At 41.2% G+C, this 14,994-nt stretch overlaps 1 protein-coding gene across 2 annotated transcripts in view; it reads left to right on the top strand.

Moving 5' to 3' along the window:
- Positions 1-12,997, top strand: part of LOC115057157 (ephrin type-A receptor 3-like) — a 74,489-nt gene extending 61,492 nt beyond the window's left edge. The window contains exons 14-19 of one of the 2 annotated variants that reach the window (XM_029524040.1): positions 4,510-4,571; positions 7,451-7,660; positions 9,552-9,701; positions 9,857-10,050; positions 11,137-11,274; positions 11,508-12,997. In XM_029524040.1, coding sequence (XP_029379900.1) covers positions 4,510-4,571; positions 7,451-7,660; positions 9,552-9,701; positions 9,857-10,050; positions 11,137-11,274; positions 11,508-11,607 — 854 coding nt within the window. In that variant the 3' untranslated portion in view covers positions 11,608-12,997. Of the gene's footprint in view, positions 1-4,509; positions 4,572-7,450; positions 7,661-9,551; positions 9,702-9,856; positions 10,051-11,133; positions 11,275-11,507 lie in introns of both variants that reach the window. The other variant, XM_029524039.1, reaches the window with a different exon arrangement.
- Positions 12,998-14,994: the final 1,997 nt, after the last annotated feature.

Below are 14,994 nucleotides of genomic sequence, written 5' to 3'. Positions count from 1 at the left end.
ACCAGCTGGTCCCTTCACACCGCCCTCAGTCTAATCAGGCTGGCTGACCCTGACCGCTCTGGGCTCAGGTGTGTTGGATTGGTTTGCGTAGGTGTAAGCTGTAGCAGAATCAGCAGGAGTAGGGGTAGTAGAGGTGTCAGCAGCTGCAGAACTAACTCTTACAGTGATATTAATAGTAGCAGGTGCAGTAACATGAATGTTATACTAATAATGCTGTAGCAGCTGCAAGCGTTGTGGTGTGAGGCCTAAAAACACCCACTTTACTATTACATAAGACAGAGAAAATAGTCTCATTTTTGGAGTACTAAAAGTTCTGAAAAAGCACACACCAAAAAAAAGGATGCCTATTCCCAAGTATGAGGATGGATTCAGATCAGTAAACTGTAAACTCTGTATAGTTTACTGCTGCTCTTTCATCTATAATTGACTCTTTTCATTCAGTGAAATGTTCACTTTATCTCGACATCATCATACAGGAAGCAGGCCAAGTAATAGAGGTTGTGTTCTTGTTCTTCAGCCTTGTAGCTCCTAAAAATATAAGTCAGTTTTCAAGGTAGCATTATCGTCGTTGTCATTAGTAGCAATATCAGTAGGAGTAATACAGTGTTGTAGTAGCTGAGTTGTGTTCAGCGGTCGTGGCAGTTGTACAAATGACTGAATTGGTATTATTTTGTACAGCTGTATTTTGTGTGTATGAAGTGGCAATTCTGGCATTCTGCAATTGTTCATTCCTCTGTGCGTGTGCGTTCGTGTGTGTGTGTTCTTGCTGTTTAAACTCACATAAGTTTTCAGCCCCTTTAGCCGCGGGCCACCATAATAACCTTCTCTGTCTGTCACCTGATTGTTACTATTGTCATGCAAATTACAGCCCCACATGCAGAAACGGAGAAAAAAAAAATCTTTTCTCTACATGCCTCACATAAGGAAAGTGTGGTAATCAGCCCCTCCCCTCCATTCCCTACGCCACCTCCCCTCCTCCATCGCCTTATCTTCCGTTCATCTCCCCCGCCCTCATTTTATCCATCCATCATCATTTATGTGTTTAACAATTGCTGCAACAATCGGCTCATTTGGAAAACCCTCAATTACAGAGCACCATCTCATCTGCCCACAACAGGTTTTAGAGCGTTACCTGTCAAGAGCGTTTGAAGTTATTCACGTTTAGAATATGCATCCAGATCTTGAGACGAATGAAGAAGATGAGAAACATGAGAGGAGAAACTAAACAATAGGTGTCGGAGGGTTGCGGGGGGTAAGAACAAGGGAGGAAGGAGGATTTTGAGGGGATGGATGGATGAGATAGGATACAAGAGTGAGGAAATGAGAGAACATGGGGCTTGAGAAGAAATGAGGGTGACAAGGGGAAGATATGCAAAGAGATTTGAGGAAAAGAGCCATGAATAGATGAGGAGAGGCGGTGACGAGACAAACGTGAGGAAATGAGGTGAGATGGGAAAGCAAAGAGATGGGACGTGAGGTAAAGAGAGGAGAGGAGAAAGGAGATAAGGTTATTGAGTTTCTGTCTCTCTGTTTCTCTGCACCCCTGCATCCTCACACGGCGCTTCCCAGAACAGAGATCTGTCCTGTGTTAAAAGCATTGTATCATTTAGTTCAGACCCTTAACATTAATCAATACTGCAGTTATTTCATTTTCTCGTTTGTACCTTGGCCTGCCTCATTCAATAATGCGGTAATGCAGCCTGCTGGCACACACACAGATAGCTACTCATGATGTAATTGTCAGGATGTATACGGAGTCTATCACTGTTGTTTGCATTCACACCAACACACAAAGAAAGGGTTAACCCTCTCATAATGTAATTTCCTCGATATATTCAATACAAGTATTCTCTCACTTTCAAACAGACACTCAAAGCAAATAAAAATTCTACACACACACCCACACACACACAAATGCACGCGCAACACTGTCTAAATAATCCGGGCTTTATCCTGGGTAAAACAGAAACACTTTCTATTTTCACTTAATGAAGAGCTGTAAAAAGCAGCAAACTCCTCTCTGATCCATTCCATAACAAACTCCACCTGGCAGAACATCAATATCCAATGTACACGCACGCACGCACGCACACACACACACACACACAAACACAGAGGTGTATTTAGCTCCACAAATGGCTGTGTTATTTCGGAAGGCAATAAAAGGCAATAGATTCCAGTGAATATGAACATGATTAGTTAATTGTGGGATTTCAGGGGAAATTGACAAGCACTACAGAATGTTTGGCGGAGAGGGGCTCCATGATGAGCTAGAGAGGTGTCGTCTTTCCAGTGTGTTTGAAGTGTGGGTAGGTAGCGTGTGTTGAAGTCTCAACAAGAAATGAAAGGGATTCTTTGTTTGTTGTGTGTCTGTGTGTGTATGTGTCTTGTTTTTCTATATTTGTCAGACACAATGAGCTAAAATGCATTTTAAGTGTGTGTGCAGTAGGTTTTAATGGTAACTTCTGTTATCTTTCAGAGTTGTAAGGATAATTCTATATGGCAGATGTCCAGATGATGGCTAGTAATTGTGTGTGTGTGTGTGTGTGTGTGTGTGTGTTTGTGTGTGTGTCAGTACCTGTAAAGCTTGCATGATTCTCAAAGCCTAAACAACAGGATGAATGTGTTTCGTTCTTGAACGCATCTAATACAGTGAATCTATTCTTTTTCCTAACATACATAGGCAGACACACACACACATACATACATAATTGGTTTTCAGAGTTTTTTTTTTTTTTTTTGCCATTTTCCATTTCATGGCTGTCTCTGTGGCAGAATATGACATTTATGCGAATGTGTTCTGTATGGATGCACATAGGCACACACAAAATGCCATGTATTCACATTCACTAGGGCTAAAACATCACCAACATCTGGACACACACACACACACACATGTGCTAGGTAAAAATGAAAAAAGGCTGTGAGGAAGCAGACCTCCTTTCATTCAGCCGGTCCCACAGCTTTATCTGCCACTGTGAGGAACAAACAAAAGCACATATATTCCCAGCCCCGAACGGAGCTCAAATCATGTACTCATCATCAGGCCGTCCCTCCCAACTTGCTGTGCCCTGAAACCAGCTCTCTCCTTCTCCCTCTCGCTCTCTCTATCACACACACAAAGAGATGCACCACACACAACACAAGCCCCATGTGGAGATAAATGTGACCAGCAGTCCTCACCCCCAGCAGAAGAAAATCCAATTCTCTTTCACTTTTATCCCTGAGACTAATGTTACTGTCAAAGAAGACACCACCACCAGAGACCAGGCAACTCTGTTTTTGTGTGTAAGTGTGTGTGCCGCTTTATGTGTGTGTCAGTGTTTGCTGCAGTGAGATAGTGAATTCATTTAAGGTGATGTATTGCTGTCTTTACCTACAATCTCTCTGTAGTCCTCTGTGGTGTTGTTCCTGGCTGTCCATGACAAGCTGTTGACCCCTCCTCACCCCTTTCTCTCCTCAGCTTCTCTAATCTAACTTTTTTTCCCCTGCCCCTTATCTGATCAACCATTGCCCCTCTTTTTTTCCAATACACTCGTACATGATACATTCTTTTATATTTATTTTCCATTCACTCTGATGTGTGTATTTTCACGTCTCTGCTCCCATTCTCTTCTGGTGTTTATGGTGATATAATCCACATGTTAAGTAAGGAGAGTTTGAATGATTTTTTTGTGGAGGAAAAATCATTTTCCACTTCTGTTTTAACTTCGGCTTTAAACATACAAGCGGACTCATCCTCCTCAGTCTGTCTTTCCCCCTGTTGGCTTTTATCGCTCCCTCAGGTTCTTCCCAAAATCTCTGAGGTCTGATTTAAGAAATGTAACCCATTCATCACCATTGCCATAGTGTGTGTATTTACAAGCCACACATACTCACCACGATTTGTAACTACACGTTGTGTGTGTGTATGTGTGTTTGTTATTGGCTAAGCTCAGCTGTAGGGGGTGGTACCAAGGGAGAACCCTGTAAAACAGGGATAACTGCTGTTTTTTATGTTTGTGTGTGTGTGTGGGTGTACATGTGATTGCACATACTTTGTTAATCATTTGTAAGCCTCACCAGATGCCATGCGGGGGAGCATAGTGCATGCAGCCTGTCAGTCAACTATCCCTCCATTACACACATGAACATAAACACACACTTATTCAGGTGCAGGTGCACAACAATCTGACCACAACCCGATCCCCTTGAGGCTGATTACTATTCATGAGATCTCAGGAGGCCCCCTTATATAGACACACACACACACACACACACATATTGGAGGATTGGTCCATTCTAATTATCTGCTGGTGTTTATGGAGAGGGCTGATTAGAAGCTGTCAGTATGACTGATGACGACATGCCATGTTATCCCCAGGGAGAGAGGCAGAGAGACAGAAAGGAAGGCTGGTCACAGCTGTGGACACCAAAGCCTCTCTGTCCTCTATCACTTTAAACTTTGTGTCTCCTATTCCTTGTAATTCTGCTCCAACTAACATCTAACCTTGCTGTGTTTTTCTTTAGGCAAGCCAGTAATGATCATAACAGAGTTCATGGAAAATGGATCTCTCGACACTTTCCTCAAGGTGAGTCACGGTTCAGTGAAAAGTAACGCAACGCACTCATCTGCCCCTTGGTCAGAGCCACAAGTCTTTACCAAAAAAAAAAAAAAAAAAAAAAAGCTGTAAAAAATTTGAAATTGGGTTTATTCCTTTAACTTGGTGTCCTTGCAGATAAATTCTTTCGAACATGTATAAAGATACCTGACTAAATTTGTGTTTCACCTTTCAACATTTGAGAATTCAATCTGTAAATCTTTACAGAAACAACCAAGGACATGAGTTTGGCCTGTCAAGGACTGATCTGAAGTGCCCTTTAAAATAAACAACACAATTATTGCTGATGGGATTTTTTTGAAGTGGGTTAGATTTTAACCACATTTTTTGTTTTCAATCCTCCCACAAAATACTCTAAAAAATGCATGTCAATGTTTAATACACAAATGTCTTTAGCTGGGGCCAACCTTTATAGTTTGGTTTAAAAAAAGCAGAACATCCTCATTAAACTGAACTGCAACTGATTAACAACTAATTAATGGCATGTTTATAGAAACATGCCATTAAAACACAACATCTAGATAGACACTGTACTGTATACACACAAGGCAGGCTGTGTTGTCTTCATACACTTGCATCACATGATGTTTAATACTGGGTCCATAAAATGCACTTAGTGTCCATATCCCAGAGTAGAAAACAGCAGCAGACTGTTAACAAACAAGCAATAAACAAGAATGCGTATTGCTTTGTGTGCAATTTTGCCCCTTCAAGGGATATGAAAATAAACAGTCCATTTTTGGGGTAATGTAATATCTCTAAAGTCATATGGTTAAAATTCAAGGCAGCAACTGAGAAAGCTATTGGAAATCACCCCAGAACTGCTTTAGAGCTTTAAAATAAAATCAACATGTCATGAATGAAGAGAGAAACATAGCCAGTAGATATATTATAATCTCACTGTATATAAAAAAAGTATTGAGAAGTAGATTTTACTCAGGAGGCCTGAACCTCACATCAGTCAATAATGCAACAATGCACTGAAAATGAAATTATGCCAAGAGTTGAAAGAAACTATTGCCCAATATTTTATCTGTAACCTGAGGAAATACCAAACCTGCACAATTTTTCGAATCGGTCTATCAACATTTCATCAAAACTGACTCAGAGGCTCAGCACCATTTCTTAAAATATCAATTATATAAACAGTTTCTATATTTAATGGGAGATGGAAGAAAACTGGGCTATAATAATGTGAAATACGACAAGTGTGAGAGCCGTGATTCCTGTTAATACACAATATGTAGCACAAGTGACAAACTCAAGGTTTTTATTTAGCCGAGCGGCCCAGAGCTGGGTTTAACATTCAGCCAGATGAATGGATGGTTCCAGCTTGTGTGTGCCTCACATTGAAAGTCCCCCTGATTCATATTCAGAGTTGTTTGGCAGCCAGTAAAATCACTGCAGTGCTCCAAAGCCATTAAGCCTTCGATGATAGGCCCATCACTAAATAGACACCAATCCCATCAGTAACACTGAGGCAAAATGTAATGAGATCGGACAGATAAATAAACACACACACTCAGATTCTCTCACCCACATATGCACATACAGTATATGCATGTTGTGTGTCACAATATGTATTGTAATGAGGGTCATAAAGAGTGTCCGCAGTGGCTCCTTGTAATTATGGCATAACTTTTATGAGTTTTACAGCTCATTGGTGTTTCTGGCATCCATATGTGTCTTTAATTATGTTGGCCATTAATCAAGCAGTCCTCCCTCAGATATAACAAAACAACTGTTGTGTCAGGGAAGCACCTCCTCTTTGAATTCTTCTCCAACTACCTTTATTGATTCTTTCAATTTTCCATTTTTCTCCTTTCTCCTTTCTAGTTTGGGTGCCAAACATTTTAATATGGCAAAATTTGACTAAAAGAAGTCTAATTTTCCACCTTTCTCGTTTGTACCCATTTCCTTGTTTAACCTCGGCTGTCCTGCATTTGTCTCCTCTCCCGTTCCCTGTCCTGCCCACCCGCTCCCCTCCTCCTTCCTGGCAAGGCAGTGTGGTGGGCAGATTGATAGAGGAAGTCTGTAGGTTTGTTAGACAGTCCAATCAATCAGCATCTCACAAAACCACCGGCTAATTAACTTACTCCACAGCTACTGAGGGAGAGACAGAAAAAGAAGGATAGAGGAAGGGGAGGGGGGGGCACAAATGCAGAAAGATGAAGGTAGGTAGATAGATAGATGGAGACTGAATCAAAGTAATACAGGGCTCTCTTTCTCCCTCTCTCTCTGTCACACTCTCTCTCTAAGACAGAGACTGAGGAGAGCAAGAGATGGATGGAGAGAAAGAAAAGACAGAGGGAAGGAGAGATGATATGAAGGAGAGAGGGTGACTGATAACATGGATGGCTTTTTAACGGGGACCGTTGGCCCAGGGCAGAAATAATTGGCAGAGGAAGGTGAGGTGGACTGCCATCGATCAACAGGCTCCGTTCTCTGCCAAAGACAGCTCAAAATCTGAAATCCAGTGAGCTCTGCTTGGGCACATGCTCAGCGTTAGATGGGGAAGTTTTGTCTGCTCTGTCAGATTCAATCCTCTGCACGTAGGATCTTTTAGTGATCCCCTATTGATTCCTTTGAGGAGAAATTCATCTTTTGCTAGCAGCCCCCAGAGAGAGGTCAAAGCCCACAGTTACCCTGGTCTGGAAAGGATTCAAGGACTTATGCTCGAGGATGGACTGGTGCCATCAGAGGTCATTGCCGGCATGTGCCCTCACTTCCAGCTGAGGTTGCTGAAGGATCCAGCACCAATCTTTGTGCCCCTCCTGATGCTGCTTAATGCCAGCATTTGCACTGTGTGCCGTCTATTAATTCATTTTTCTCCTTGTCTCTCTCTCCAGAAACATGACGGCCAGTTCACGGTGATCCAGCTGGTGGGCATGCTGCGTGGCATCGCCTCAGGTATGAAGTACCTGTCAGACATGAGCTACGTTCACAGAGACCTGGCAGCACGAAACATCCTGGTCAACAGCAACCTGGTGTGTAAGGTGTCGGACTTTGGCCTGAGCCGAGTTCTGGAGGACGACCCGGAGGCTGCTTACACTACAAGGGTAGGACACACTTTTCACCAGCTGTATTTGTCAGAATTAAATGTTATCTCCAATTACAGTTCATCCCCCCCGTTGTCCTCCGTTATTGTTCCTGATCCAAAATAGGGTGTTACAATCTCTGCTTAAAACAGATGTGCAAAAATTTATTTCAAGTGAAGATGCTTGCTCCAATGGGAGGCTAATGAAGCAGAACCAGTTAAAGAAAGATTTCCGCCATCATGTTACTAATGACATATTTTCTTTTTCCTTCTCTGGCTTTGAGAATCTGCTGTGTTTATTTTATTTATGACGTGCACACATTGGATGTCGAACCGTCTCTCTCTGTTGTTCTTGCTCCACGCAATTTATCAAACAAGTCCCAGTGTGCATTTCACAACCACTGGCTATAGTGTAGACTCAATCAAATTGGCACTGCAGCTCTATTCTGTCAACATATAAAGTTTTGCTATCATTTATTCCAATATGTTGTCAGTTCACTGCCATAATAAAAAATCCAAACATTGGTTTTCCATTTGTCAGAGCTGTGCGAGGTCCAGCTTGCAGGGGAAAAAACGAAAACATACACAATCTTGGCAGCTAGCAAACTGGCTCTGGAGATGACCAGCTGATTATCGTCCGTGTTCATCTCTACAGACACAAATGTAATACTGTGCTTGTAAATTTGTGTAGAAAATGTTTCTGTACTGAATAGACAAAGATGGAAACAGCTTATCACTCAATTCAGTTTTGTATGAGGTCACAATACCTAATCAAGGCTATAAACTCACAACGTAACCCAACCATGCACACACAGGGATGAATGAAACTCCTCCTCCCTTTAAGATTTTGCCTATATATAGTAAAATTGAAGAACTCCTTAGTAACATCACCAACCTCTCACAGAGCTCTAAGAGAATGAAGAAAGTCAAACGCTGGTGAGTTAAACCACTGCGGAGTAACTCATCTAAAATGCCCACAAGGAGATGGGATTATTCATATTCATAGGAAGTGTTGGGGATGTTATTTTTAATATGGCATTAGCATTGCCCTGGGAGGAGTGTATCAGCTGCTGACTGCTCTATTGCAATCGCAATAATACACACACACATACACTTCGACTTATGTCAGGAGACCTAGATGGAGAGCTGCAGGCATGGAGGAGGGAGAGGCTTTGGAGGAGATGGGGAAGAGACAGGCAGAGAGGAGTGGATATCAAATAAGACTGAGGATCTAGGGAGGCTGAGGGAAGACAGAAGGGGGAAGGATCCAGTGAGTGCAGTTAAGAGAAAAAAAGAAGATGGTGTATTGGTGGACAGGGGGTGGTGGAAACAAAAAGTACAGTACTGAGTGACTTGGCAGCTTTGTCTTTTATTTGACTTTGACCAAGCAGAGAGGGGGAATACTAGGTGGTGCAGAGGCAACTGCCGCATGTTAAAAAGCTGAACCCAGCCTTATAGAGACTGAGTCTGTGTAGACAGGAGAGGAAGGGGGGCGTATCTCTCTGCCTATTGTGTCTGTACACTGGGCTTTTCATGGAATCCTTTTGATCAGCACATCAACAACAAAGGCAGCAATGAGGGAGATGACAAAAGAAAGTCAACGGCAAGAATAAATGCAGGAACAGAGGTAGAACTTTTTGTTGAGGAAATATCAGTGGAGTGCTGTTTTGTCAAGTCACTGTATAATCTCATTCTCATTCTCGCTTTGTTATTGATGACACCATACTTCTTTGCAGGCAGCATCTTATTTGCTTTGTTGGATTTACTTTTGATTTGCAGGCAGAAATATACCACTGAAACAAGCTTTAAATATTTACCTTATTACCTTATTGGAGACATGATAAAGCGTCAAGTTCGGGATGGTATACTCAGTTTGTCAAGAATGTGCTGACTGTGATGTAAACCATTTACAGGGAGGGAAGATTCCCATTCGATGGACAGCTCCTGAGGCTATAGCTTACAGGAAGTTCACTTCAGCCAGTGATGTGTGGAGTTACGGTATCGTCATGTGGGAGGTGATTTCATACGGAGAGAGGCCCTACTGGGAGATGTCCAACCAGGATGTGAGTCATACAGCCATACCATATCTCTTAACTACAATTTTTTTTTTCTCAATTGTCAAATACTAAACCTTGAAAATGAATTTTCCTGGACATTTTATTTCCCTGTTCTTGTAGTGATTAATATCTGGATAATGTCTGGCTCTCTCTCCCTGTAGGTGATTAAAGCAATAGATGAGGGCTACCGTCTTCCTGCTCCCATGGACTGCCCTGTGGTGTTGCACCAGCTAATGTTAGACTGCTGGGAGAAGGGGCGCAGCGACAGGCCAAAGTTTGGACAGATTGTCACAATCTTGGACAAGCTCATCAGAAACCCTGCCAGCCTCAGAGAGCTGGCCAACAGCTCAGTATGGTCAGTGGGAGAAAAACTAGGAATTCAATGCATTCAATGACCTGTGCATTTATACTTGAGCTATACATATCACAGGGTGATGCACACACTGACAGCATAATCATTTCCTCATGCCTGCGTTGTGTATCTGTATTTAAAGTTGAGTCGCGGAGGAAGCAAGTTATTACTTACATTCTTATCTTTTTATCTTTTCCTTTCCCACAAAGTTAAGTTTGTCAGTGAAATTATGTAAATATAGGGTTGCGTTTGGCATATCCATATTCTCACATTCAGCTTAGACACCCTGTCTCCCCCAGCTGTACTGCACACGTCCATAGAATGTCATTATTTTCACATTTACATTTTACACTCCAGGCATTTGGCTGATGTTCTGAATCAGACCAGCAAACAGTGTACAGCAGAAGATATTTTAATCCCTTTCACGGGAGACAGAAGATACTCAGCATAAAAATAAAATCCCAGCACAACTGAAAAGACTGCCGCAGCCTAAAAGCATTACTAATAACAAGAGTTTACATATTACAGACAAAGTGAACAACATGACCAGAAAGCTTCATACACAGGACTTGAATACTATGGCAGGGCTTTAATTGAAGCACATATATCACGGCGTGCAGATGCATCAGTCTTGTGTAGTCAAGGTATTCACAAAGTTTGAGCACAGAAATTAATAAACACAAAGATCATTTATAACAATTTACCGCTAAAGGAAGCAATCATGGGGCAAGTCAAAGGGTTTCAAATCGTGTGTGATTGTGCGAGCAGGCTACGAGGGGATGTGTCATTAATCATACTTACCCACTAATGGGTGGGTTTAAGGTTTAGGGTTTTTGTTTTCTTTTTATATAGGATTTGAATCTTAAATGCTACAGCTGTTGTAGAATTTAAACTGTTCTGTCCATATCCAGATCCAGCGCCATGAATAAGCATTAAAAGACCCTTCGAATGTGCACAAGACAGCCTTTATTATTATGAATACTCAGTCTAGTCTACATTTAATAAGAGTTACACAAGTCACAAACTGCTATTAGCCACTCAACATATAGAAACTTCATTGAATAGTGAGTGTGCTTTGTATTCCAGCAGGGAGGACCCATCCAGCCCAGAGTTCAGTGTGAGCACAGTGGATGAGTGGTTGGAGGCCATCAAGATGGGCCAGTATAAGGAGAACTTTTCCTGTGCTGGATATGTCAGCTTGGACTCAATCCTCTACATCAGTGTCAGGTATAAATGGCTGAGGGCCTCATCCTTTTAAAGTGAAACACTGAAAAGGTCAAGGTGATCAGTAAAAGAGGTATTACTTGCTACTTGAGTGCAAATTACAGAAATGACAGAAAGGGATTTACACAAGTATCTTAGACAACAAATCTCAGCAGCTGCTTGGAAGTTGAAGGACATTATAGATGTATTTCTCTGAAAACACCACTAATAGAAATGTTTCCTCTCTTTTCTTGTAGTGAATTGGCCAAAATGGGTGTGTCTCTGGCTGGACATCAGAAGAAGATTTTGTCCAGTGTTCAGAGCCTGCAGACCCAAGGGACGCACGTCCAAGTATAACAGTTTCCATAAACACGTAATGAGACAGAGCCAAAATGGATGCTCCTGTGAAGAGTTTCTCCTGACATGGAGTTGTAATGGATACTCTGTGCTCGGACTTCCATTGATTTTTACGGCACACAGAGATGGAGACAACAAGGAAATTTTGACTCCTTCACCTTTGCGCAGTTTCACCATTCTTCCCATCCTCGATGGGCACTACCGGCTTCAGCACTCAAAGTCCCAGCAACACGACCACCAGAGAGAAGCAACAGAGAGACACGTGTCCGACAACAAGGCCACAAACAGAGCATCCCAGATCATTTCACATCATATCAGTTCAACGAAAAAGGAAAAAGAAAAGATTTTTAACAAATGAAATGACAAAAAAACAAATTAGAATATAATTATCACTGTCTGTGAGGTGTACAGTTGGTTTTTACTGTCATTTTGTTTGTTTTGAGTTTTCACCTTGAAGAGTTTTAAAAGGGTCAGAGGATATGTATATGTGTAGATATATGTTTATATGGGCTGCGTGTCCCGCAACCGTAGAGATGGACCTAACGTTTGTATTGGTGGTGAGAGTTATATCGCTCAACCTTAACTAGAGTTATTACCTAGTACTTGTATGGCCCTTTCCATTGCTCTCTGTCTCCAGAAAGACAATGAATGAGCTGAGATTCTGAATGACATGAATGTGTTGGGTGAGAGGAACAGAAAAAAACTGGACCTTTAGAGGTAGAGAGGGATGTAGATTTTGCTAGCTCATGTAGGACGGACGAGGATTCGTTTAAATAGTGTATTTGACCAGGACAATGGGTTCCCTGGTGACTGCTCTTAGACACACTTCTACACCAACTAGACCCAGTGCACGTGTGCTTGTCTGCTAGCACTTGGTGATGTAACTGAGTGCGAAGTGACAACAGAAACTACTTACGGTGGAAATAGCACAGAGACATTTTTTACTTCCATAACTGTCTATTCCGAACAACACTGTCTGTTCAGCTGTTGGAATATTTCAGCCTAAGAATTTGCCTTCCCATGTTTCAGGTTTGTTAAGAAAATTATTGGTGTTTTGTGTAATGCAAAGGTGAAAAGTCATGAGTTGACACTGTTAAGAACGTGAACCTTGTTTTTCCAATGTTGTACCATGTAGAGTACAATAACCTTGAGACGTTCATCTGAACACCAACACAATTTCTTTAATTCTGCATTGTTCCACAAGGCCAGTCACAATAATTACAGTGTTTTATCCAAGTAGTTTGCCTGATGAAAAGGAGTCCTGAAATGGCAGTACGAGGAATTCCAGAACGAGGAAAGATATGCAGTGTTGTTCTCAGCTGTGACACCAAGTGAGGGAGAATTTTACAAAAAAAAAAAAAAAAGAGGATTTGTGTGTTGTGTACAATCTCACTTTCTTGTTATCTGTCATGCCAAACTATTTCAAGCATCTCTAGTTTCAAAACAACAACCATAAGGCTAATTTACAAAGCAATGTTTACAAAAACAAGCAAATAAATTGGTTTGTTAGCTGTTCCTTGTCAGAAGGAAGCAGTTGCTTATCATATTAATTACAAGGTTAGATATGATGGGAACCTCCTCGTGTGCACCGCATTCATGGCACCGAATCTGCTTTTAGTGTTTCCCCAAACCTGGTTTTAATATATGTGGTACTCTATAGGACCAACAGTGGCATAAAGTACAGTATATATGATTGTATCATAGTGTAAAATATGTACAGTGTTGATTTCCAATGTTAGAATGTTTGTAATGATAACGCTGATGATGATGATGATAACTATGATGTACTTTTATTGTGAAATAGAGATTTCTGAAGTACTCGTTCAGGGGCGGGTCATACAGGAGAAAAGTGAAGGGATGTGACTCGTAAGTCTGAACAAAGGAATGTAAGGACGGCGCAAAGCTTTGGCTTTGATTTGACAGGTGACAGTGACTGCAGTTTTTTCCATAGTGTTAGAATGAGTAGAATGTACTTTCCTTATTGAAACAAAGGCCTGATTTGGAACCCAAATGAGACAGCCATTACAAGCAATTATATGCACGTTTTAAGCCTGTGTCAGTGTTCAACATAACTTTTGAAAATAACTGTTCCGGTGAGGAAGGCAAAGAAGGGGTGAGGATGAAACAAGAGAAAAATTCAAATGAAATTTCTTCACATATTGAGCATTTGCTTTAACTACCTACCCCCAAGAGCCATAACAATCCAGTCCTCTCTTAGCAAGGCATGGCAGACCTGTCAAACTTTGCATTTACTCACATGCATTCACGGTGTGCAAGGAACTGTAGTAAGAGCAAGAGCAGACTTTGGAGGGCATTACACGCTGTCTTTCTGATAGAAGCACGAGTCTCAATGTAACACACAGATGAAACAGTGTGTTTATCTGCTCTATTTGCATTTGTTTCCATGTCTGGCTTTAATAACCAAGCTATACTTGCAATATCAAGAAGTACTCACTACTTAGGTAAAAGAAATTTTGAAGGTTGCAGGTTTTGTAAAGATGCAGTGTACTATGGTATACCAGGTGAAAAACTGTCCTGCGCTTATGTCTCATTTGGGTTTATTTACAGTTCATCAAAAAGAAAAGCATACTAAATAAAAAAAAATAAAAAAATAAAAAAATAAATTCTACACAGCAATACAAGAACAAGGGCATTTCCGTGTCTTCTATGTGGATCCTCCACTGACAACTTGGACAAGCAGCTTTAGCCTATTGTATGTAGCCACGGAATGGAGATGGCATTTAAAACCAATTCACGGAGCTACTGATAGCATAGTTAGTTAGCTCTAGCTGATAAAAATGTGCTAAAGACAGCGACTTAGCTGTTTAGATTAGGTTGCCACTAGAAACTTGCTTCCAACTGAAATCAAGCAATCATTGTTTCCAAAATTGATAAGAACTGAGACGATAAATGTGCAACCGCTGTAAATCCTACATGTTGTGTTAGAAGGTAAAGCTTGACAGGCCTGGTAACAGTAACAGTTGGGGCAGAGCCAAAATGAACTTTCACCCTCAGCAGCACAATAAGGTTTATACTTGTGTCAAATATTGATAAACACATTTAAATGCATACAGGTTTCATACATTTACAGCTAAAAGAATACAATCCAGAGATCAATATCTCTTGCCAAACCACTTTGCTGTTTTGTCAAATACACCCAAGGAAAAAAATGCTATTGGGACAGTCTGAAACTGTTCATTCTACTTGTGCTAACGCTATGATTTCACTCTAGCGGACTACCCTTGACCGCTGGCCTTTTAGATGCCTTATTTCCTCATTTATTGTTCTTTTCTGTTGCCCTATAGAGGCGATATTAAAAGTAAACTGTATGTACAGGTAGTATTTATCTGTGTTCTTAAAGATAACCTCACATCTACACCCTGGTTT

This window comes from Echeneis naucrates, chromosome 17, assembly GCF_900963305.1.
Source record: "Echeneis naucrates chromosome 17, fEcheNa1.1, whole genome shotgun sequence".
NCBI lineage: Eukaryota > Metazoa > Chordata > Actinopteri > Carangiformes > Echeneidae > Echeneis > Echeneis naucrates.
This window is presented reverse-complemented; position numbering and strand designations above follow the sequence as displayed.